We start from the raw sequence: 23,227 nt of genomic DNA, 5'->3' as shown, positions 1-23,227 counted from the left end.
TTGTTCGATTCCATTGCATTAAAATGAAGGCGACACGGTGATCGCAGGTCCGTTTTGCAGCTGCAGTTCTACTTTTATCCAGTAGGAGCTGCTGCTGAACAGAGGTTTTAATGTAAATAGAACAATAATACTGCGACATGGCTGACTCGAAACGGTCCAAAGTGAAATAGTCAAATGATTAAACAAATGTTCCAGTGAGGGTACGTTAAAAAAAGACTGAGTCCCGCTGTTTTGCTCAGGCTGCACTACAACGTCTATTCACAGGCGCGATCCCACTACTGAGCGGCACGGGGGCTTTGACCTGCTCCGTTTCCGACCTGGGCCGGTGCACCCCTCCTTAGGCGACCTGGTGGTTCCGAGCTCCCCCGGGAGCACCATATCGATACCGAACTTAGTGCGGACACCCGATCGACATAGTCCGTTGCAGCTCAGAGCTCCTGAGCTCAAACGATCCGCCAGCCTCAGCCTCCCGGTAGCTTGGATTACAGGCGCGCGCCACCGCACCCGGCGAAAGATACTGGTTCTCATTGGAGTTTTGTCATTCACTAAAATGACGTAGCAGGTGACGTCTGCACCCGGAAGAGCTCAACAGCCCCATCGAGTGGCGACTGAAGGACTACAGCTGCGACGATCGAACTCTGGATGATGGATAAATATGTCCAATAATCGAAAAAATATATATATTAGACCACCCTTGTTCGTTTAGTTTCGTGTTGATTTGAAATGGCTAGTACAATTAAAGTTACATTTGTTTGGTCAAATATAATGATGGGAGCAAAAAAAGCTTCTAAAAGTTTAAGATTTTATATTTTTGCCATTTTCCATGTGTTTTTTCTTCTAATAACCAAACTCATATTACATCAATAGCAATAGCAATGTCGCTGTACTGCCCAAACACCGCTTTTAGGCACTCTGTATTTCTTTTCTGTCTTTTGGCCACAACACACACCTAGTCGTAGCAGACATTCAAATGAACAAAAAAAAAATGGAAGAAGAAAGCAAGATGGTCTAATATTTTCCCATGACTGTAAATGAGTGATGATATATAGACAGGTGCATCGAAAAGTAGATTACTCGGGAAGTAGGTGGCAGGATAGAGCCATGGATATAATGTAGAAGCCGCACAGCATAGTGCCGTAGTCACCTTTGAACGTTTCCTGGAAACAAGAGAAAACAACATTTTTAGCAAGCACATTAGTATTTTAATTGATATTGTATTCAATGAGCAGAGATTGGGTGAGAGAGAGATATGAGATGATCCATAACCGGATTAATGAAGAATTTGGTATAGATTGATAGATGTGTTGGTATATAGATGGATAAATATGTTATTAGATAAAAAAAATAGTTGTTTAGGTCACAGAAGGGTAGATAGAGGTAGAGAGCGATGCAGGTAGACAGAGAAATAGATCGCGAGATGCATGGATATATAGAGTGACTGGAAGACAAAAATAGATACATTGACAAACAATAATCACCATTTTGTATTACTGTATTAATAAATGTGTTAAAAGAAAAGTAATCCTCCTGCTCCTTTTAATTAGCCAATTGAAGCAGATTCTGGATTGACTAAAATATAAGAAAAAATGTAAACTTGCCCTTATTCATTTCACAATTGAATCAGTGCTCTGGATCAAATAGACCAGTAAATAAAGAAAAAAATGTGCTAACTGGTTGGATCCCTATTAAATAACTGCATTAAACACACAGACACAAACACACACACACACACTGTCACACACACACACACATACAGTATATACATATATAAATAAACTGAAGCGTAACGCATATTGATCTACAATGAGCTAGTGTGGTTTATATCTATCTCATATGTAGAGGGTTTCTGGAAAGTCACTGATTATTATTATACTATTACCAAAAGTGGCGGCACGGTGTTCGACTGGTGAGCACGACCGCTTCACAGTGCGGAGGTGCAGGGTTTGATCCTCCGGCCTCCCTATGTGGAGTTTGCATGTTCTCCCTGGGCCTGTGCGGGTTTTCTCCGGGAACTCTGGTTTCCTCCCACATTCCAAAAACATGCATGGCACGTGAATGGAACACTCTAAATCGTCCCTAGATGTGATTGTGAGTGTGAATGGTTGTTTGTCAATGTGTGCCCTGCGATTGGCTAGCAACGAGCTGATGTACCCCGCCTACTGCCCGATGACATCTGGGATAGGCTCCAGTACGCCCGCGACCCTAATGAGGATATTCAGATGCGAAAATGGCTGGATAAATGGATGGATATTGCCAAAAGTATTCGCCCACTTGCTTTGACTCGTATGTGAACTTGAATGACTTCTCATTCTTAATCCATTAGCGTTTACCCCTCAGGGCGATGTTCGGACGGCGGGACGGAGAGGGAGCTCGAGTCTACTCCCCAGCTGCCATCCTACTGCTGCCGCTGCTCCTCCCCCTCCGCCGCCACCTCCACCACCAACCACCTCCTCCTCCACCAGCGGAGTCACTTCTTTCTCATCACATCCTGGGGTAAATACGGCCAGATTGAAATCGAAACACATACAAGGGGCTCCATCGTCACCCCGCGGAGGCCACCTCATCGTGTACACCAGGCGGCCCTTTGGATGGTCGGTCTCCGACACGGCCAGACCGGGGAAGCTCTCGGTTGGTGATTTTATGCTTTTCTACCCCCTTCAACGTTTCCTCCCTAGCGGTCGGGTCGGGGTTACGCTTCCTCCTGTGGCGAGAGACGCCAGGTTTTGTGTGGAGATGGGGATGCGACGTTGAAGGCCAGCGCCAAGCGAGTGAGGTGAAAACCCCAAGACAGCCACCCTAGCCTGGCCGAGAAATACGAGGCTAAGGCAGCTAGCTGGTTCCGATCCGGTGCTGTGAAGGATGCAACTTACGGCTAGATCTAGCCAGCTAGCGTAGCTACTATTCCTGTATGTTGCTAGCCGGCTAACCCCCGAGTTACTTTTTTTTCGGGCGCCGCTTGTATTATACGTCTAGTCGAACATTTAAGTCACAATAACTAACTTGTTTCACACTGACAAGCGGCGTTAAGGTGAGATAATGCCTCTATTGTGGGCTCGGAGCGTCCCCCGGAAAAAGCCTTAATGTGACGGCGTAACAAAAGGCAGGAATTGAGACATGGTTTGGTGGATTGGCCATCCTTTCTTGTTTTGTTGTTAGCACGGACATGCTAAGCTAACTCGAGACACAGAGGGAGGATTCCGTTCACTTCTTGTTTATTAACATAATAGATGAGCGTTACTACGTTGCTGTAAGTTTGTATTTGGAGAAAGGCATCTCAATGGGGCATACAGAAGGATGAAAACGCTTGTGATAGCAGCACCTTCTGGGCCAGACTTGCAAGTTACCAAGCAGGCTACCCTGGAAGGCCTCCACACACTGTTTATACTGTAAAAAATATCACTAATAATTACAATAAGAACACTAATATTACTATTCTAATAATACCAGGTGTTTGTAAATGCGCACATAATTTTTAAAACACACCTCTCAATATAGAATACATCTGTACCTCCTAAATGACATTGTTACAAACTTGAATTTGGGCTTTATTACATTCAGTATCCTTAATAGATTGGACGTTTTAAATCTATTTAAGTATGTCATCACTATCCGTGTATACAAAGTATAATATTACGAAGTGCTGTTTTTGCTTCATGTCAAAATGGATTCTGGGTCCTCTAAAAATCCTCTAAAAAATGTGAACGTAAATGTCTAATTCTCCCCAGCATTCTGGAGATGTGAGGAACGGGAAGCCCCTTGCTGATATCGAGCAGCATTTTGACCTCATCTTCAGTATGAATGGTGATATGCCTCATGTTCCCATCACTACTCTCGCCGGAATCGCAAGCCTCACGGACCGTAAGTGTGCTCCTGTCTCTTCCTAAAGTGGCATTGAATGAGGGTCTGTGGTATTTTTGTCAATGTACAGTGAAACCTCGCTGTTTGCGCATGTTAGAGACCAAACCCAGATTGAAATGGATGCCTCGGCCCTAAAAATGTTTTTTGTTTCGCATATTCATCATTTGAACCCAAAAGATACCCCAAACTATGATCCCAAAACACTTGAATATCATTTCACATTCATGTAAAACATGACCCTTAAAACTAAATGGCTCACAGCTAATTTGATTTTGAAAAACATTGCAAAGACGCAGTAGGTCACCACTGTAATTCCTACTTTCCTATTGACCATATTATTTCATTTATGACTCAGTGACTCCCAAACCTTTGAATGGTGTTTTCATGGAAAGCACGAACTTGTCCAGCTGACTCCAAATTTGTGAACTGCTGTGAACTTGTGTTGACATCAAACAACAGGAAGCACTTATTACCATTGTAAGTCCTCATCAAAAATAAGACAAAAAGAGAATTTCATTTTATTGTAACATTATGCAGTATCGCACACAAAAGGAGAATAAAAATTGTCCATCAAAGCGAAGCAATTCTTAACTATGAATTTATTGGACTCAAAGTTAAATGCAACAAAACTTGGGCAGTGATTCATTAGCTTTTTTTCCACTGGTCTGTGTAGTCTGGGATCACCATCAAATTTCCCAGTGCAAATCTGCCGTAATCATACCGCATCCCCTGAATCTCTTACACAGTGTTAAACCAACTTCCACTGCCCTCACCTCTCCCTGCTACCACTGCCAAGAGTCTGCTTTACAATGGACGAATCTCCGAAGAGGTCAGCAGCCTTTTGGTGTGTCGTGACGACAGCCTGGTAACTCAGCTGGCTCACGGCCTCAACCAGGTGTCAACAGAACACATGTGAGTATCTGCTGTCGCAGGAGGCGGGCTGGTATTACTGGTTTGTGGAGGGGGATCGAATGTCAAATGTAACTGGGATGAAGCTGCGGTCGTACTTCCAGGGCAGAACACAAACATTCCCTGGTCAGAATTATATATGGAATTACAGTCGACCACCGCACACTTGCTGTTCACTATTTACAGATTTTATTACATTTTTTTTAAATTAAAATTTTTTGCGAGGGGGGACAGGTGGGGCTGTTCAAGGTGTTATCCCCCATTTCCCCTCTACTTTTCCATGGAAAGCGTGTATTGAATGTGTATCAGTTTTTAGGAAAAAAATTTGGTTTTAAATGTGTCTTACATCGCTACAACAACTAGTTCATTGCATTATTCCTAACCTTAAAACTTTGTACGCCAGGGTGAACCCTGCCTACTGCCCAGCTGGCATAGGCCCCCGTCACTTCTCTGTTTTTGCTGGATGACGTATATGCTGAAACTAGACCGTTGCCAGTGGTTGTGTACATTGTGTGACTGTTGTGTTCTTTTTGTGTGATTCACAGAGACCTGAAGGACAACTTGGGGAACGATGAACCCGAGGGTGACATGCCTGTGCTCCTACAAACTCTGCTGTCCAGAAACCCCAAAATCTTCCGGGACAAAAGTACGACCATGCAGTCGACAGTCACAAAATGTAGTGTGAAAATGAGGTGTTTTTACTCAAAATACCTTAGATTAATTGAAGACTCTAAATTTCCCATATATGTACATTTGAATTGTTGTTTGTTTAAATTGGTCATGCGATTGGCTGGCGACCAGTCCAGGTTGTGCTCCACTTTTCTCGCCAAAGTTACTTGACTTTCTTTTGTAGTTTTATTTTTATTTGTTCAATTTGGCGTGTAAATTTCCTAAGCGTTGGCATCACGTATCTGTTGTCGCCTCCTATTTCCCTCAGGTGTGATCCAGCAACCAGCGGTACAACAGTACAAGATTTCTCCAAACCAGGTACACAGGAGTCCAGCATCAAATTATCAGCAGTCCCCAGTCACTCAGAGGACGTCTGGGTAAGAGAGCGGGAAAGTGGATATACCGCGGTCTATGTCTTTTTTTTTTTTTTCCTTAAAATTACTTTGCTTTACTTCACAGATGCTTCAGCTCGCCACAGTCCGGGCCCAGAGCTCGGTTCATATCACAGCAGCAGCATTCAAACAGCCCCATCCCCAGTCCCTATACTCCGCAGAGTCCTGCTGATTACATGCAATACAGTCCGCCCAGTTACTCTCAACACCAGCAGACGCAGCAAGGTGGCTCCCCCACTCCTCGTGAGAGCAGACACAGCGTATCGGTCAATAGGCATTACTCACTGGCAATGCCATTCACTTTCTGTTTCAGTTGGCGGTATTAGGAATCTCCACAACAAGGTGTCAGGACAGCTATCGAGTAACGCATCCAATCATCATGCCAAACCAGGCTCGGATGGCGACTATGTCACCATTGCGCACAGACTTGGAAATGAGGTATAACAAAAACTGCTGAACGCGGACATTTAGGGAGTAGCCGAAAATGTTAAAACAACAACATTGAGGCCACCATGGAACAAAATTACACGACGTTGATCTCGTCATGTACCGGTAATCTTCAGAGCAGTGCTTAATAGTCTTTTGTAGACATTAATGCTATGAATGAAAATAATTACAATAAACGTCTTGTATTTGATAGGAAAATGAGCACTCCATGATGGCTGCCTTGTTTCCGGTCAAGTCACCGCAGTCTGTGTGTTCCCCGGATGAGAGCGAGGAAGCATCGAAATGTACGTAACCATTTCATCTTTTGGTAACTGTCATTCAAGTGGGAAAATAAATTTACTCGATTACATTGCAAGGCATATTTTTTCTGAAAAATTCCAAAAATGTACTTCGGAGGTTCCACTCTATCCTAAAACCAAAATGGTAAGTAAATGTGTCACTGTTTTATCTCTATTTTGGGCCACTGTGCTGTCTCTGTCTGTTTCACGAGTATTCCCGAGTCGTATTTTCCCCACAAACTGTGGGTCGAATTCCCATTTATTGTATACAAATTCTCGATTTCCACTGTATCCTTTCACTAAACCTGTGTATTGATGTGCCGCGGTTTTGTCTGTGTTCTGAGCCTCTCCACTATCTCTTATGTGTCAATAGGGTCCAGACCTCTGCTCATCATGCAGTCACCTCCTTCTGACATCCCTCCTAGCGCAGCTCCCAACATGCTGCTGTCTTCCACTGAACGAAAAAAGAAGCCGAGGCAAAGGAACAAGGCGGGCGGTGATCACATGGAGAAAAACGCATTGTATGACATCGTGAGCTCTCCCGTGAAAGACTCTGCCAGGCTGACATTGAAGCTGTCCAGAGTGAAGAACGTAGACAAAGAACAGTACGAAGAGCATTCTCCCGGTACTGATGCGGAGCAGCAAGCGTGCCTGACGAACAGTAAAAAACCCTTGCCGAACTCCGACCGGGACTCGCCATGCAAGTTCGCCGCAGAGGAGTCACCACCACACTGTCAACGGGCGCTGTTCCAGCCAAATGAGACCGCCGCCCTCTCTGCGGTGGTGCTGCTGGACGACACCGAGGCGGACATCGATGCTCTGGCGGAGATTGAGAGCACCGAGCGCGAGTCTGTCAGCGAGAGAGAGCGATGGTCCAAGGAAGTCCAGGATAAAGGTATTAAGACTGCCATCAGACCAGCAACTTTTATGGCCCCAATATAGAGTCTTATCGGAATTAAATTCTGCCACAGTTTGTTGATAGGACCCATTGACAGGTCAAATGGTGGCGGCCCTCCCTGGTAAAGGCGAATGTGCATAACGTTAAAGATGTTGTCTTTTTGCAGACAAACCGCTGAAGAAACGCAAGCAAGACTCATACCCTCAGGAACTGGGAGTCGACATGAATGACGGTTTCGCCGTACAGGGTGGCAATGCCGGCAACCAGATGACACCCAAGAAGAAGAACGCGGCGAGTAACGGTTCCGGTCGTCCCGCTCTGATGGTCAGCATCGATCTGCAGCAGGCCGGTCGAAGTTTACGGCAGCCCGTTGTGGTGCTGGAAGCCAAGCAACTGTGCGACGAGCACATCGTGCAATTCACTTCCGATTTGGAAGCGGAGAAAAATAATGCCTGCCAATTGACTGATACCAAACCGCAGGTCGACGACTCCTGGAAGTTCAGCTTGGATATCTGTCCGAAGGAGAAGAAGGAAAGTACATGGGAGTCCAAACACAGACCCGACGGGGGAAAGTCGGACGCAAAGTGCGGAGACTCGCCGAGGCTGAAGCAGAATCGGGATTGTGAGTCTTGCCACAGGGAGGAAATGAACGACAACGGTCACTGTCAACCGGAGACTCTAAAAATCTCGAGCAAGGCGGAACGGAATGCCTTTTGTCATAACGAAGACAAAAGCAGGGAGAAGAAGAGGACGAAAGATCACGCCACAGAAAAAGATAGGAGTAGGGAAAAAGATGGGGATAAAGACCCAGACGTGGATAAAGAAAAAGAGAGAGACAAGGATAAGATAAGAGATAAAAACAAAACTAGGCAAAAAGATATAGACAGAAATAGGGATAGAGACAGAGAGGAGGTGGGAATGGACAGAGTCAAAAATAGAGAAAAGGATAAGGACAGGGATAGGGAGAAGGAGAGAGATGTGGACAGAGTTAGAGATCGGGAGAAAGATCGAGTCAGCGTTAAGGATCTAGGTAAAGATCGGATCAAAGAAAAGTACAGAATTAAGGAGAAAAACAGGGAGAAAGTTCGATCTAAGGAGAAAGAGCGAGATAAGGAGCTAGGTATGGCTGATGATCGAGTCAAAGAGAAAGAGCGAGTTAAGGAGCCGGATAAGGAAAGAGATCGATTCAAGGAAAAAGAGCGAGCGAAGCAGCAAGATCGGGAAAAAGATCGATTAAAGGAAAAGGAGCCAGATAAGCAGAAGGATCGATTCAAGGAAAAAGAGCGATTAAAGGAAAAAGAGCGAAATAAGGAGGCGGATAAGGAGAAAGAGCGATTAAAGGAAAAAGAGCGAAATAAGGAGGCGGATAAGGAGAAAGATCGATTAAAGGAGAAAGAGCCGGACAAAGAGAAAGAGCGAAACAAGGAGCCAGATAAGGAGAAAAACAGATTAAAGGAAAAGGAGCGGGATAAGGAAAAGGACAAAAGTGTGGAGAAGGAGCGATATCGAGATAAAGGCCGGGAACGAGAGATGACTGAAGGGAAAGAGAGAGTCAGAGAAGACAAGGCCAGGAAACACAAAACGTCGATGGGTAACAGCAACCAATCTCTGGATGGGACGCCCCAACCGGAGAAGGATCACAAAATCCGGCAAGACGGCAGTAAACACTCCAGTGACCTCAGCGGTCGTGAAAGGACAGAAAAATCTAGTTTCCCGACCCCGCATAATAAAAAAGATAGGAAAGGCGGGGAAGACATTAAAGAACTTTCCCACGTGAAAAAAATAAGCGAATTTCCATCATACTTGCTCGGGGGAAACTCGGGAGCACTGAAGAACTTTGTGATACCTAAAGTGAAACGGGACCCGGTCGATAAATTTCCCACGGTCTCAAACAACTTGGTTGATGTCTGGAAAGAACCTCGTGTTCTGCTGGAGAGGAGGTCGCTGATCGAAACCCTCAGCAAAGGCCCGAAACCCATTGTGGTGATGCGGCGACTGAGCGTGGATGACATACGAAGCATCAAGAAAGAACTCAAAGAAACCTTCAAGTCGTGGAAGTTGTCTTCTAGCCACAAATCGAGAGGTAATGATTATCATGGATTTTGTTGGAGGGCGGCACGATGGGCGTGTGGTTAGCACGTCAACTTCAGATTTCCGAGGTTTGGGGTTTCGATCTCAGCCACCGGCCTTCCTGTGTGGAGTGCGCATGTTCTTCATGTACTTGGTTGGCTTTACTTTGGCTTCCTCACACATGCCCAAAATGCTCGAGGTTAATTGGGAGCCCTCCTCTAAACCCAACTCATTTGTGATAGGCCCCAGCTCACCCCTAATGAGAACAATCACAATAAAAAAAATGGATGGATGGGTTTGTGGGAGGTTTGTATTACGGAATAATGACTTTCATCGCTGTATGCTTATCATTTTTACGCACTTTTTGTCCTTACAGAGATGTCATTTGGTGCCAAGCGGGGGCACAGTATGATCAGTAAAACTCCCAAGTATATCGCTGACTTTGATGAAGAGGAAGAGGGAACCGATGATAACGATGACCACACTCACAACTCGGACAATGAGGGTAATCCTTCCCTCTGCAACATTTGCATGTATACTTTTACGCTACGTTGACACTAGTGGGCGTGATGCCCAATTTGGATTTTTTTGTGAACGCTGCATGAAAAAATCAGATAGCATTAAAACACAAAGATGAACTTTTTTTTTTTGTTTTGACTGTTACACTTAGATAAGACAAGGCAGCTTTATTTATGTAGCGCACACTGTACACAAGGTAGGTCAAAGTGCTTCGCATAGTTAACTCATTCAGTACCAGCCAATTCTGGACCAAGTCTGAAAAGACGTTTAAAAACGTCTTTGGGAGTGAATGAGTTAAAAAGACAACATTCAAAGGCAAATAACTCACTGCAGCTCTGCTTACCTTTTAGCTTTGATGTAGTGTTTCACTCCTGTGTCCAGACTGCAAATATGTGGGGGAAAAAATTATAATTTACAATATCAGAATAATTTTGTTGTTATTGTACGGAACACAATGATGCTTTCTCTATTTTAGTGATGAGGAAAAGGCGAAGGAAAGATCAGGACAAGTCAAGGAAGTGCGAGTCAAAAAAAGGCCGACAACGTCAACAGGAGTGGAACTCAGACGAATGCGTCGGTGGTCCGCCGCCAAATTTAAGTGATGGTGAGTTACTTGTGCATGCTAAAATGTTTTGTTTATTTGGGTTTATTTTGGATGCTAAATGTATTCTTGTGGCTCTTTTTTTTTGTTCAGTGGCCAGAAAATTGAAGAAAAAACATAAAGAGAGAAAGGCGTATGAAAAGATGCGACCTGAGGGTATTTCTTTTTTAACAATCTTTCATGTATTTTGTTTGTTGTTATTATTATTATTACTGTTCTTCTTTTTCTTCTTCTTCTTGTTATTGTAATTATTTTTATGGTTTGTGAATCTCATTTTTGGTGGATTCAGCATTCCTGTATCCTGGTTGAAAATGTATTTTAGGGTCCAAAAACCAACTTCCCAGTAGATTTCCCTGGGGGAAAAAAACCCTCCCCAGTTTGACCAATAAAGATGAAATTTGGTGAACTTGTCTTACATACCAGGACACAAAAAAAAAAAGGTCTCATGGACCAATGCTTAAAATTGAACACTAAGTCGGTAATTTGGGTTTGAAGCAGGCATTTGGGGAAAATTTCCGTTCATTGCTGCGTGCAGCTTTAATTTTCTCGTGAGACAGTTGTCAAACATTTATGCCACAGATTTAATAGACACGTCCACGTTCAAGAGATTCGCAGCCAGCGTGGACAACATTCTGGAGAGTCTGGAGGATGTGGACCTTCCTGCCGCAGGTAAACAAGCCTGACTATTAGCCGTACGGTGAACCCCCGTGATTCCTCCTGTCCACCCCTGCTGACTGTCAATAAGTTGAAGTGAGCTGCGCGGCATCATTTGGACAAGCCACTGTCATGTCTAATAGAAAAGTAGTGCTTTGGCACCATCTTGTGGCAGCTCTAGGCAATTTGAAACCTTTTTATGGGGGAGTGCTGATTACTCACTGATTTTTTTTCGCTATTCGCTGCAGGGCTGAGACCCTACACTGTACTTCTGCGCTGTAATGCAAAAGGATTAGCATGATTATATATTTATATATTTTTTTGTATGTGCCTTCTCTCAGATGACGACGGTGATGATGAAATACCGCAGGAGCTGTTGCTCGGCAAGCACCAGCTGAGTGAGTTAGGCAACGATTCGGCGAAGATTAAAGATATGGGCATCTTTTATAAGGTAGGTGGAGTATGTCCCAGCGATGCTCGTTCTGATCTTTTTCACTTGAAACGTCTGAACACAACAGTTAATTTGCATTTGCTCCCGGTCCACAGTTTTCATCTCAGAAATTGGTGAAATTCATGAACGTCCTGGAGAAGAACATTCAGGACAGTGTCAAACTCTCCACATTAATGAACCATGTAAGTTGTCAGACTGATTTTATTAGTGTACGGGATGGGATAAATTCCTGTGACTCTATTGAGCAAAAAACGTGAAAGAAAACGGATGAATGAATTACATTGACAGTATCTGTTTTTGTAACGACTTGTATTGAAGGGTAATGACTCCATGGACGAGGAACGGCTGTGGCGTGACCTCATCTTGGAGCGGGTGACAAAGTCGGCCGATGCCTGTCTGACGGCGCTCAACATCATGACTTCGCCGCGCGTGCCCAAAGTGGTTTTCATCGAAGACGTCATCGAGCGGGTTTTGCAGTACACCAAGTTCCACATGCAGAACTCCTTGTACCCCCAGTACGACCCCACCTACAGGGTGGATTCCCATGGAGGTCAGTCATACCCCTCATCGACACCGGTATCAGCCACTTGGCTATTTTTACCGAGGCATTAAAAACGTGTTTATTATGTACTTGTACTTCCTTACCCAAGGTGCCGTGCATAATTCCAAAGGCAAGAAAGCAAAAAGCTCAGGCCATAAACAAAAAACAGTGCTTCAACTCTACGGCAAAGTGTGTGACATCATCAGCAGTCTTTCTGAGCTGGTGGAGATCCAGCTGCTTACAGACACGACCATTCTGCAGGTGAGATTCTCCATCCGTGCTCATGTTTCCTTCACGACAAAACTGTCTGATTATCAATGTCATCTGATTTGCACTTGATGCCCTACTTCCCATGTTAGGTGTCCACCCTCGGGATCACGCCGTTTTTTGTGGAGAATGTCAGTGAACTGCAGTTGTGTGCCATCGCATTGGTGACCGCGGTAAGTGTGATGTCTTACTCTAGTTGGAGGGGCCATTAAAAAGTTCAAAATAATATACAGCATCCTTCCCTTTGCTCCTCTGCAGGTGTTCTCCCGCTACAGGAAGCACAGGCAGCTCATTCTTGAAGAGATCTTCAACTCAATGGCCAGGCTGCCATCTAATAAACGCAACCTGAGGAACTTCAGGTGCACCACAGAATGAAGAGGACTCGAGTGAATGGCGGTCCATCTCAATGATTCTTTCTCAATGCCTCTCACAGGTTAAACAGCAGCGATCATGGAGGCAGCAAGCATATCCAGATGGTCACTGCCTTGGTTCTACAGCTTATCCAGTGTGTGGTGCAGCTACCCTCTCCAAAGGATGGAGAAGATGAACACAATAGGAAGGTAGGCAGGAAGAAACATCTGAAAATTGAATGCAATGGTCTCAAATTGTATTTCATATCTCCCGCTATATTTGCTTCTCACAGGTGGACAAAGACGTCCTCATCACCAATTCCTATGAGACTGCCATGAGGACTGCTCAGAACTTCCTGTCAGTGTTTCTCAAGAAGTAAGTACATGTCATACAAGTGTAAAAAGAAGTTATCAGCCGTTGCTAACCATTGATTAGCCTTCGTGTCTAATGCCTGTGTCATAGTTATGCTGTGTAATAGCCCGTAATATTTCCTGGGTTAATTCCAACACACTACATTAACATTTTAACCTGACCACTGGATGTGGTTGTGCCAGATGTGGCAGTAAGCAGGGAGAGGACGACTACAGGCCTCTATTTGAGAACTTTGTCCATGACCTCCTGTCCACTGTCAACAAACCCGAGTGGCCCGCTGCTGAATTGCTGCTCAGTTTGCTTGGTCGCCTCTTGGTAAGCGTTGTCATCTCCACTATTCATTTTATGAAAAAATGTTATGTTTTTAAGGATTGTTGCTCTTTGTTGTGTGAAGCACATTAAGTTGCCCCGTGTATGAAATGTGCTATATAAAGAAAAGTTGCCTTGCCTGTATTTTTCGTTTTCCCATCATCCAGGTGCACCAGTTTAGTAACAAGCAGACAGAGATGGCGCTCCGGGTGGCATCGCTGGATTACCTTGGCACCGTCGCTTCTCGCCTGCGTAAAGACACCGTCAATTGCAAGCTGGATCAAAAGGCCATTGAGCGCATTCTTAAAGAGGTAGCAAATAAACTCCACTGTAGCTCTTAAGGGTATTTTTGAGCCCAAAATTATGAAATCCGCAACCCTAAGTACTTTTTGATATAGAAATTATAAATGCACAAGCGCAATTTATTTGCAGTCCTGACTGTAAATGCAAGGGAATTTAACATTGGAAAAAGTCACAAAAAACAAACGAGTCGGTCGAGAGTCTGAATGCGTTCCATGAAAGCAGCAAACAAGAACAAATAAAAACAAACAAATCATTCTCATTTTAAATAGAATTACTAACCATTTGACATGTTATCGTGGTTTCTTGGTAAACTTTCATTTTACCATCATCTTTGCAGTGTCCCGGTAACGATGAGACGCAGCAACTCCAGAGGGCCTTGTTGTGCTACATCGAGGAGAGCAGTGAAACTGATCCCGCTCTCGTTGTGAGCATGTGTCGTTTTTTTCCCCTATTCTTTATTCCGCTCAACTCATATAACTGGACACTCATTGCCGGCACTGTTCTTCACTCACACACAGTTTGCCAGGAATTTCTACATTGCCCAGTGGTACAGGGACATCACGAGCGAGGTGGACAAGGCAATGAAGTTGCACGATGACGACGACGACCCGAAAGCTTCATATGCCACCAACAACGTTGACTCCACTGAGGAGATTGTGCAGAGGGCCGAATTGCGGAAAAAGTTCTTACGCAAGGTTATCAGAAACTCTTACACCAGGTAAAAAAAAAGAATTCTTTTTGGAGTAGTCATCCTAAAAAAATGATTCCTCTATTAAACGCTCTCCTATTTATTTCAGGATCAGCTCTGACGCAGTAGACTACAAGGACTCCTGTTTGATCGTCCAATACCTAGCCTCTATGAGGCCGTTCTCACAGAGTTTTGACATTTATTTATCACAGGTAAAACAGTCGTGTCACATTATGCGGAGTAGACACATGAAAGTGAAATGAAATCATTATTATTATTATTATTATTATGAGACGCCACACATGACAAAGAAAAAAAAATGCCATGTGTATGCTTTTATAGAGTGTACTGTGCTGTACTCCACATGACCCACATAGCTCTATCTAAGTTCCTTACAAATTAAAGTTGAGGTACAGAATGTGGCCACAAAGGATTGATTTTAATTGAGATTACGAATGTACTACTGTCAGGTCATGCTCCTGTTAAGAGCTTAGCTTCACTTGGCGTTCACCACAGATAAGGATTTGCCATTGTAAACATTGATCTGGTTTAACATTTACAATTGTCGGCCTGACTTTTCAGAACATAGATTACCCTACACCACAGGGTAATCAGTTGGGATCATCTTTCAGACGACTGAAATTCACAGGATTTGGGGAAATACTCAAATTTGCTCCAATTGTCGTTTTGTGTTCCTGTAGCACAAATTTGGTATCGTGAAGCTCCTCGCTAACAGTTTCTGTCATGTGTAGATCCTGAGAGTACTTGGTGAGAGCGCCATTGCAGTCAGAACGAAAGCCATGAAGTGTCTCTCTGAGGTTGTGGCTGTGGACCCGAGCATTCTCGCAAGGGTGAGACACTCCCATCATCTTGTTTTGCATATTCCTAACACTTGCTTGTGAACTGACAAATCGTTTCCATTCTCTCGTTCTTCAGTCCGACATGCAGCGTGGTGTTCACGGCCGCCTCATGGACAACTCCACCAGTGTGCGCGAGGCCGCCGTGGAGCTCGTCGGACGCTTTGTGCTCAGTCGACCCGAGCTCATCGAGCAGTACTATGACATGCTCATCGAGAGGATATTGGTAATTTGTCTCCTTTTTTTTGTAGTTTTTATTATTGCCCTGTCATCTCATTACAGAAGTGGTATGTTAATTCTCGGGCCACATAAAATGATGGTGGCCAGACAACCTGGATGATGCACATTTCGCTTACCACCTGGCTTTAACAAATCCACATATATACCTTTTTGTCCCCAAAAGGACACGGGTATCAGCGTGAGGAAAAGAGTCATCAAGATCCTGAGGGATATTTGTCTGGAGTTGCCGGATTTCCACAAGATCACCGAGATGTGTGTCAAGATGATCCGAAGGGTCAATGACGAGGAGGGCATTAAGGTTGGTTTTAGTCAAAACTTTCTTGCGGGAGCTTCATTCATTTTATTCAAATCAATTTCCAAATGTTTATTTTGATGCTGCAGAAACTGGTGAATGAGACCTTCCAGAAAATCTGGTTCACACCCACGCCCAGTCATGACAAAGATGCCATGATCAGAAAAATCCTGAACATCACAGATGTGGTGTGTAGTTGATTTGGCTGAGTAGGTGCAATTATGTATGCGTATGCATATTTATGATCTTGTACTTGCTTTTTATCCCAGGTGCTTGCGTGTAAAGATTCCGGCTACGATTGGTTTGAGCAGCTCCTCCAAAATGTAAACTTTTGAATTGAGTGTGATTATCCATATCCGTGATATATCGTTACTTCTTTTTAAAGAAGTTTTTTTGTCCTTCACCATTTTTTTAGCTCCTTAAATCAGAAGAAGCTGCTGCGTACAAACCGGCCAAGAAGGCCTGCAGTCAACTGGTGGACAATCTGGTGGAACACATGGTGAAAAATGAGGAGTCCATTGCAGGTAAACAGAAAAGTTGATTTGTGTTTGCTTCAAAAAGTTGGGAGTCACCAGCCAATTTCATGTTAACCATAAAAAATAAAACACATTTTGTATCCTTACTCCGTTTGTGCGCCTTAATTTCATGCTTCACGGCCCATTGACATTGTTCTCTTTCTGGCGTGCGTGCCTTCGCCATATAGTGGCTCATAAGGGACTCAGTAAGGTGCAGTAATGTTAGTCGCTTTTTAAGAATTGTCTGTCTACGTGTCTTGCTGGACCATTTGTTTTCAAATATCTGTCGCTTCAAGGGTTTTTTCCCAATCACAGCATTGATGTTTGTTTAGTTAGCTTAGCATTTTCTATCACACGCAGCAAGTGATGTGGTTCAATCCACAACAAGTATCTTTGTTTCATATTTAACTCATTCAATCCCCATCACATATAAATACGTCTTGAAAACCTGCGACATATATATATTTTTTAATCCTATGTACTCTGTGTGTCTGCTTCAGACTGCGAGGACAAAGGCATCAACTCCGGTCGCCTGGTGGCGTGTGTCACCACGCTGTATCTTTTCAGCAAGATCCGGCCGCAACTGATGGTGAAACACGCCATTACCATCCAGCCTCACCTGACCACCAAGTGCAACGTGAGGACCAACCACTGCTGATTTATTGTAACACAGCGCCCCCTTGAGGCAAAAATAACAGCCGGCTCCGTACTGTTGCAGAATCAGAATGACCTCATCGTGATTTGCAACGTCGCCAAGATCCTGGAACTAGTGGTGCCTCTGATGGACAATCCCAGCGAGAATTTCCTCACCACCATAGAAGAAGATCTCATGAAGCTCATCATCAAATATGGAATGATGGTCTGTTTAATTCGCAGCATTCTTGGTCTGAGTAAAGCTGGTAGTCATGTCAATTGTGTGCTTTGCTTCTCAGGTTGTGCAGCACTGTGTAAGCTGTCTCGGTGCTGTGGTAAACAAGGTCACACACAACTACAAGTTTGTTTGGGCTTGTTTCAATCGTTTCTATGGTAAGACTATTACCTGTAGCTTCAAAGGAGACATGCAAAGCATTTTTTTTTTGTTTTTTTGCAAATTAAAATCGGGTATCTTAATAACAAGTCTGTCGTGCCCTTTGGTCAAAAGTGCCAAGGGTCAAAAATTTAAAAAATTAGCCACTTCTTAAAAACAATGCTGTGAGGTTTGGTATTACCTGTATAAACAAAAAGTTATTTTTCATAAGTACAGTATGTCCCCTTTAAAGTTAACCCAAATGTGGCCACTGCGCTCATTCATCCTTAATGGCTGCTTCGTTTTTAAGCTCTTGCTTTGCACTTAGATAAACTTTTTCCGTCCTGGTTTCGTAGGTGCCCTGGCCAAACTCAAAACCCAGCACCAGGAGGACCCCAACAGTCCCACCTTGGTGACGAACAAGCCCACACTGCTGCGCTCGCTGTTCACGGTTGGTGCTTTGTGTCGACACTTTGACTTTGACCAAGAGGAGTTCAAGGGTGCCAGCAAGGTAAGATTCATGCTTCACCATGCAGATTATTCAGAATCATCTTTTTTGGCCAAGTATGTTAAAACACAAAGAATTTGTCTCTGTTTGTTGGAGACGCTCTATTTCTAAGGAGGAAAAAAAAAAAGCCCGGATGACAAAACATTCATTTCGGACGTACAGACAAATGTTCAGAGTCAAGTCTTGACGCAAGAGCGTGGTTTTTTTTTTCCCTCTCCCTACCCAATGTTTTCCTTTCTGAATTTTGACTGTAATTTCCCCATTGCGGGACACATAAAGGATATCTTAATCTTAATAGAAGATACTAGAGGGTGTCTTTGGTGTCATCACAATCACTCAGACATGAGGAAAATGTCACAGACTAACGAAACTCTGAGTGGGAGATTGACTAGTGTGCACTTCAACAGCATAACATCTTTTTAAAGTTCATTATAAAATGTCAACTTCTTTTGGGGTGAAATGGAGAAATCTTAATGGCACCATATAGCGTTTATTGACTCATTAGGTGCCCAGTAGTGCACAATTAATGATGAGTAACCTTTCCAACAACTGTTGTGTGTTCTAGCTCAGCATTAAGGACAAAGTCTTGGAACTTCTTTTGTATTTTACCACTCACAAAGATGAGGAGGTCCAAGTCAAGGCCTTGATTGGTTTAGGTATATCAGCACAGTTTAACACACTACTGTCTATTTGTTTTCCCCTCAGTATTGACATGATTTCTGTCGCTTGTAGGCTTCCAGTTTATCATGCATCCGGAGCTGATGTTCGTGCAGGATGTGAAGATTCTCTACAACACCACCCTGTCCGACGAACACAGTCTGGTCAATCTGAAGATCCAAGTGCTGAAAAACATGCAGACATATCTGCAGGAGGAGGACTCGCGAATGCAGGAGGCCGACCGTGACTGTGAGTTAAATCAATCCTTTGTCAATTTACCGCTGGAATCCGTTCCATCGTCGCATCATGATGACATCTTTATTTTTGTTGACTCAGGGAAGGAAAAGGCCAAAGAGGAGGATCTGAAGGAGATGGGCGACATCTCATCGGGTATGAGCAGCTCCATCATTCAGATCTACCTGAGGCAGGTGCTGGACTCCTTCCTGCACACGCAATCCACCGTGCGCCACTTTGCTTTGAGCGTGATCACGCTGACACTCAGCCAGGGGCTTATCCACCCTGTGCAGGTACTCACTCATTGGCAGGACTTTTTATTTTTTTTCAAAACTTAATCTGCTTTTATTGGCAGAAAATCATGCCTATTCGTGAATGCGCCTCCACAAAAAACACGACTATCAGCAAATGTCTCTCTCTCTGTCTGTCTTGTCTACTGTAAAATGAAATTGCATTAAATATAAAGGTGAGCTTGTATTGCTTTGTAGAAAAACACCACCATATTGTTATTTTTACTTCAATGTTGCTATGATTTTTCTAGTCTGGCCCTCTTGACATGAAACTAGCTTTTATGTGACCCCTAAATCACCATGAGCTTGACACTTGTTTTATTTTTTTTAAGTGCGTGCCCTACCTGATTGCCATGGGAACCGACCCTGAGCCAACCATGAAGAACAAGGCTGATCAACAACTGGTGGATATTGACAAGAAATATTCAGGCTTCATCCATGTAAGTGGGCTCACATAGTTTTTAAGCAATTGGAGAGGGTCTTTGGTTAGTGACATCACTTGAGTCAATATTCAAACTCATAAACTCTTAACTTTGAGGCAAATATGCTAAGCACTAGAGCAGGTGTTCCTTGACTAACGGTGATTTTGTCAACTGACAGATGAAAGCCGTAGCTGGGCTGAAATTGTCCCATCAGATCCAGCGGGCCATCGCCGGATCCACAGTCGTCATCCTCCGAGGCTTCCGTCAACACGACACCGACGTGGCCATGTGCTCTCATCTCTACACTTTGGTTCGGGGGAACCGCCAACATCGGCGAGCCTTCCTCATTTCTCTGCTCAACATGTTTGACGACAGCTCCGTAAGTAGTATAAGAGTAATAAGAATTATAGTGTTGTTTTTTTTCCCACATTTTATTTCTGATTCTAATACAGTTGTTCAACCTTCAATATAAAAGAAATGACATGAGATTATTCAAAACAAGTTTTGATTTTGGGATTATTTTCTGCACCCCTCTGGGATTGGCTTTATGGTCAATCCAAACACAAACTTTTAAACTGTTTTCAGTCTATACAGTGTAGAACATGTACAAAAATAAGTTCATGTAAAATGTGCAATTTAACTCCCAAAAGCGGCGAATGGATTTTGTTTTAGCGGTGTCGACCAGATCTATGAATCAAATAATCTTCCAGACCGGCTGCTGGGTGTCTTTCAAGTTCAATGAATGGATGTTTTCTTTGGCCTCAGAAAACCGAGGTGAACTTGCTTCTATTTGTGGCGGACAACTTGGCCTGCTTCCCATACCAAACGCAGGATGAGCCTCTTTTTATCATGCACCATGTAGACATCACTCTGTCGGTCTCTGGGAGCAACCTGCTGCAGTCTTTTAAAGAGGTGAGAAGATTTTGTCCAGTTCGATGCCTTTTGTTGTACATTCATTTTTTAAAACATGCATTCAATCTAAATGTCCAGCCTTTATCATATGAAAACAGGATATTCTTCCAAATTGGCAGTGCAGAAATCACCGTAAGGTTTTATCCGTCAACCGTTTCTTCCCTACATTGCTCCTTGTATAGTCTTTAAGAAAAGGACCAATTCCACGACCGAAGAAGATAAAGCAGAAGAAGAAGAAAAAGAAGAAGAAGAAGACAAAGCCTCGGAAGATCCGTGACAGCTCTGACGACAGTGAGGGGAGCAGCAGCCGATCCAGTAGCAGCAGCAGCAGCAGCAGTAGCAGCAGCAGCAGCAGTAGCGAGGAGGAAGAGGTGGAAAAGGTGCACGGGCAATCTGACTCTGACATGGACGACGAGGATGTGGTGCTGGCCCGGCTCCCCGAGGACCCAAAGCCTTTGCTGGACTTCTCCCTGGCTTCGCAGGGAATCTTACTGCTGCTCATGCTCAAACAACACCTCAAGAATCTGTACGGCTTCTCAGACAGGTAGGCCAGCATTGGAATATTCCATGAAAAACTGGTAGTCAGGTTTGAAATAAAATAATAATAATATAGAAGGTAACTATAGCAAATGCATGAGTGGAAAGCTTTGAGTCCTGAATAAAATGAAATAAAAATTGTTGTTTGTCAACCACTTAGCGTGTTATTTATGAACAACTGATTTATTTTATTTTATTTTTTTAATCCGACAGCAAAATACAGAAATACTCACCAACGGAATCGGCCAAGGTGTACGACAAGACGGTGAACAGGAAATCCAAGGTGCACTTCAACCCCCGCCAGACTCTAGACTTTCTGAAGGTCGGTCTGTCCAGCTCAGACATCAGTCATGAGACCAGGAAGGCTATCGTCAAACAGTACTTACACGTAAGAATTTGTTTCAGAGAATTCATTCTCTCCTTGTGGTTCAATCAAGTCATTCAATCTACATTATCGTCACAGTTCAAAGTACTGATGGAGCACCTGGACCGTGAGGAAGAGGAAGAGGAGGGCGAGGCCAGCGCCAACGCCAGAAACAAAGCAATTACCTCACTGCTGCAGGGCCCCAAACCCCGAAACCACAATCACAACAATCACACGGCGCCAATCGAGTCCGAGGATGAGGAGAGTGAGGATGAAGACCGCCCGGCGGTAAGGAAATATATTTTATATCCTGTATTATCTGAGATCTTATGTATTGTCTGATTTTGGGTGTTTTCTCTACATATGAAGACATTTGGAAATATTTACATATACTGTATACACATAATCACTTTATTACCTACAAAAACCCAAACAGCATCCAACAGCTTCCTTTTACTCACAGCAGAAGTCGCGACGAGGTGACGACTCGGCGGAAGATTCCGGCCACATGAACGAGAGCGTGGACGTGACGGACGTGGTGGCCATCTGTTGTCCCAAATACAAAGACAGGCCGCAGATCGCCAGGGTGGTGCAGAAGACCAAAAGCGGCTACAGCGTGCACTGGATGTGCGGGTCCTACTCCGGACCCTGGGCCGTGGCCAAGAAACGGGACGGTCGCAAAAAGGTGCCTTGGTTGGACAACATCAAGGAGTCGGACATTATTTATAAGAAAATCTCCTTAACGAGCGGACACAAGCTGACACACAAAGTGGCACAGACGTTACGGGCACTATACGCCGCCAAGGACGGGACTAAGCATTAGACAACACTCACATGGATCCAGTATGTTACAGAGAAACATTCAAAGCTCTTTCTATTTAAGGACCTAATAGACCAAGTTGAAGTTCACAGACCAGAAGGAAATGTTTCGAAAAACATTGGGTGGGACCTCCTTCGCTGTTGTGCAGCAACCCGATTCATTTTTACTCCCGGTGACTGTATTATAGTTGAACTAAAAAAAATGTTTATATCTGAAAATAATTCTGTAAAAAAAAAAAAAAGAGAGAAAAAAAGAAAGTGAATGTTGGAAATTAGTGTATTGACGTTCTTAATAAAGTGGTTTTTGGACTTACTATAGCATGAAAGGGATTGATTCACCTTGCACTTGTTTATAAAGAAAGATATCTCAATTATAGAACACAACACTATTTTCACAGCACTATTAACGTTTGTCCTCAATGGGATCACGGGTGAGTTGGAGCCTATCTCAGCTGACTTTTGGTGTGAGAGGCGGGGTACAGTATGGACTGGTCTCCAGTTAATCACAGCACATTTCAACATACAAGCCTCCACATGCATTCACGCCAATGGACAATTTAGAGTCAAGAAGCTAACATGAAACACCGAACTACGGGCAGACAAGCAAGCCACTGTGTGTCCAAAATACATAAAATGATTGAGGATGGCAGCACGGTGAATGACTGGTTAGCACATTCACCTCACGGTGCAGGGTTCGATTCCGGCTCCAGCCTTCCTGTGTGGAGCTTGCATGTGCCTGCGTGGGTTTTCTACGGGTACTCCAGTTTCCTCCCACACTCCAAAAACCATGAATGGCAGGTTAAAGGAATACTCTAAATTGTCCCTAGGTGTGATTGTGAGCGGGAATGGTTGTTCATCTTCGTGTTGCCCCGCGGTTGGCTGGCAACCAGAAGACAGCTGGGAAAGGCTCCAACACGCCCGTGAGCCTTGTGAGGATAAGCGGAATAAAAAAATGGAAGGATTGACTGAGGATAAAAATGATACCTGGTTGTTGTTG

General features: G+C 43.9%; 1 protein-coding gene and 1 non-coding gene across 4 annotated transcripts; one reads left to right on the top strand and one right to left on the bottom strand.

Annotated features, from left to right (window-relative positions):
• Positions 1–210: 210 nt before the first annotated feature.
• LOC147191727 (signal recognition particle RNA) lies at positions 211–509 on the bottom strand. The gene has a single exon (XR_015103616.1).
• A 1,902-nt stretch (positions 510–2,411) lies between these two features.
• LOC147191726 (nipped-B-like protein B) lies at positions 2,412–22,544 on the top strand. 3 transcript variants are annotated; one of them, XM_086134811.1, is made up of 47 exons: positions 2,412–2,628; positions 3,726–3,858; positions 4,605–4,770; positions 5,313–5,413; positions 5,705–5,813; positions 5,896–6,053; positions 6,142–6,266; positions 6,469–6,559; positions 6,927–7,448; positions 7,618–9,534; positions 9,898–10,026; positions 10,516–10,644; positions 10,735–10,797; positions 11,221–11,310; positions 11,637–11,746; positions 11,842–11,928; positions 12,065–12,296; positions 12,397–12,548; positions 12,647–12,727; positions 12,813–12,913; positions 12,988–13,114; positions 13,198–13,280; positions 13,460–13,592; positions 13,754–13,897; positions 14,227–14,313; positions 14,408–14,607; positions 14,687–14,789; positions 15,330–15,428; positions 15,514–15,660; positions 15,838–15,972; positions 16,056–16,154; positions 16,236–16,289; positions 16,382–16,490; positions 16,982–17,118; positions 17,200–17,340; positions 17,414–17,507; positions 17,844–17,998; positions 18,561–18,651; positions 18,728–18,901; positions 18,989–19,179; positions 19,509–19,616; positions 19,777–19,977; positions 20,364–20,510; positions 20,693–21,054; positions 21,261–21,435; positions 21,511–21,699; positions 21,875–22,544. In XM_086134811.1, the coding sequence occupies exons 2-47, from the start codon at positions 3,795–3,797 to the stop codon at positions 22,232–22,234; spliced, it is 8,472 nt and encodes a 2,823-aa protein (XP_085990937.1). In that variant the 5' UTR covers positions 2,412–2,628; positions 3,726–3,794; the 3' UTR covers positions 22,235–22,544. The 3 variants fall into 3 exon arrangements, with proteins under 3 accessions (XP_085990937.1, XP_085990939.1, XP_085990938.1); XM_086134813.1 differs by having other exon boundaries at positions 2,413–2,628; positions 21,878–22,544; XM_086134812.1 differs by lacking the exon at positions 2,412–2,628 and adding an exon at positions 2,681–2,773.
• Positions 22,545–23,227: the final 683 nt, after the last annotated feature.

This window comes from Hippocampus guttulatus, chromosome 17 (genome assembly GCF_054856545.1).
Source record: "Hippocampus guttulatus isolate MCC_2025c chromosome 17, RoL_Hgut_1.0, whole genome shotgun sequence".
Classification (NCBI taxonomy): Eukaryota; Metazoa; Chordata; class Actinopteri; order Syngnathiformes; family Syngnathidae; genus Hippocampus; species Hippocampus guttulatus.
The sequence above is the reverse complement of the archived record's forward strand: the minus strand, read 5'-3'. Positions and strand labels throughout refer to the sequence as shown.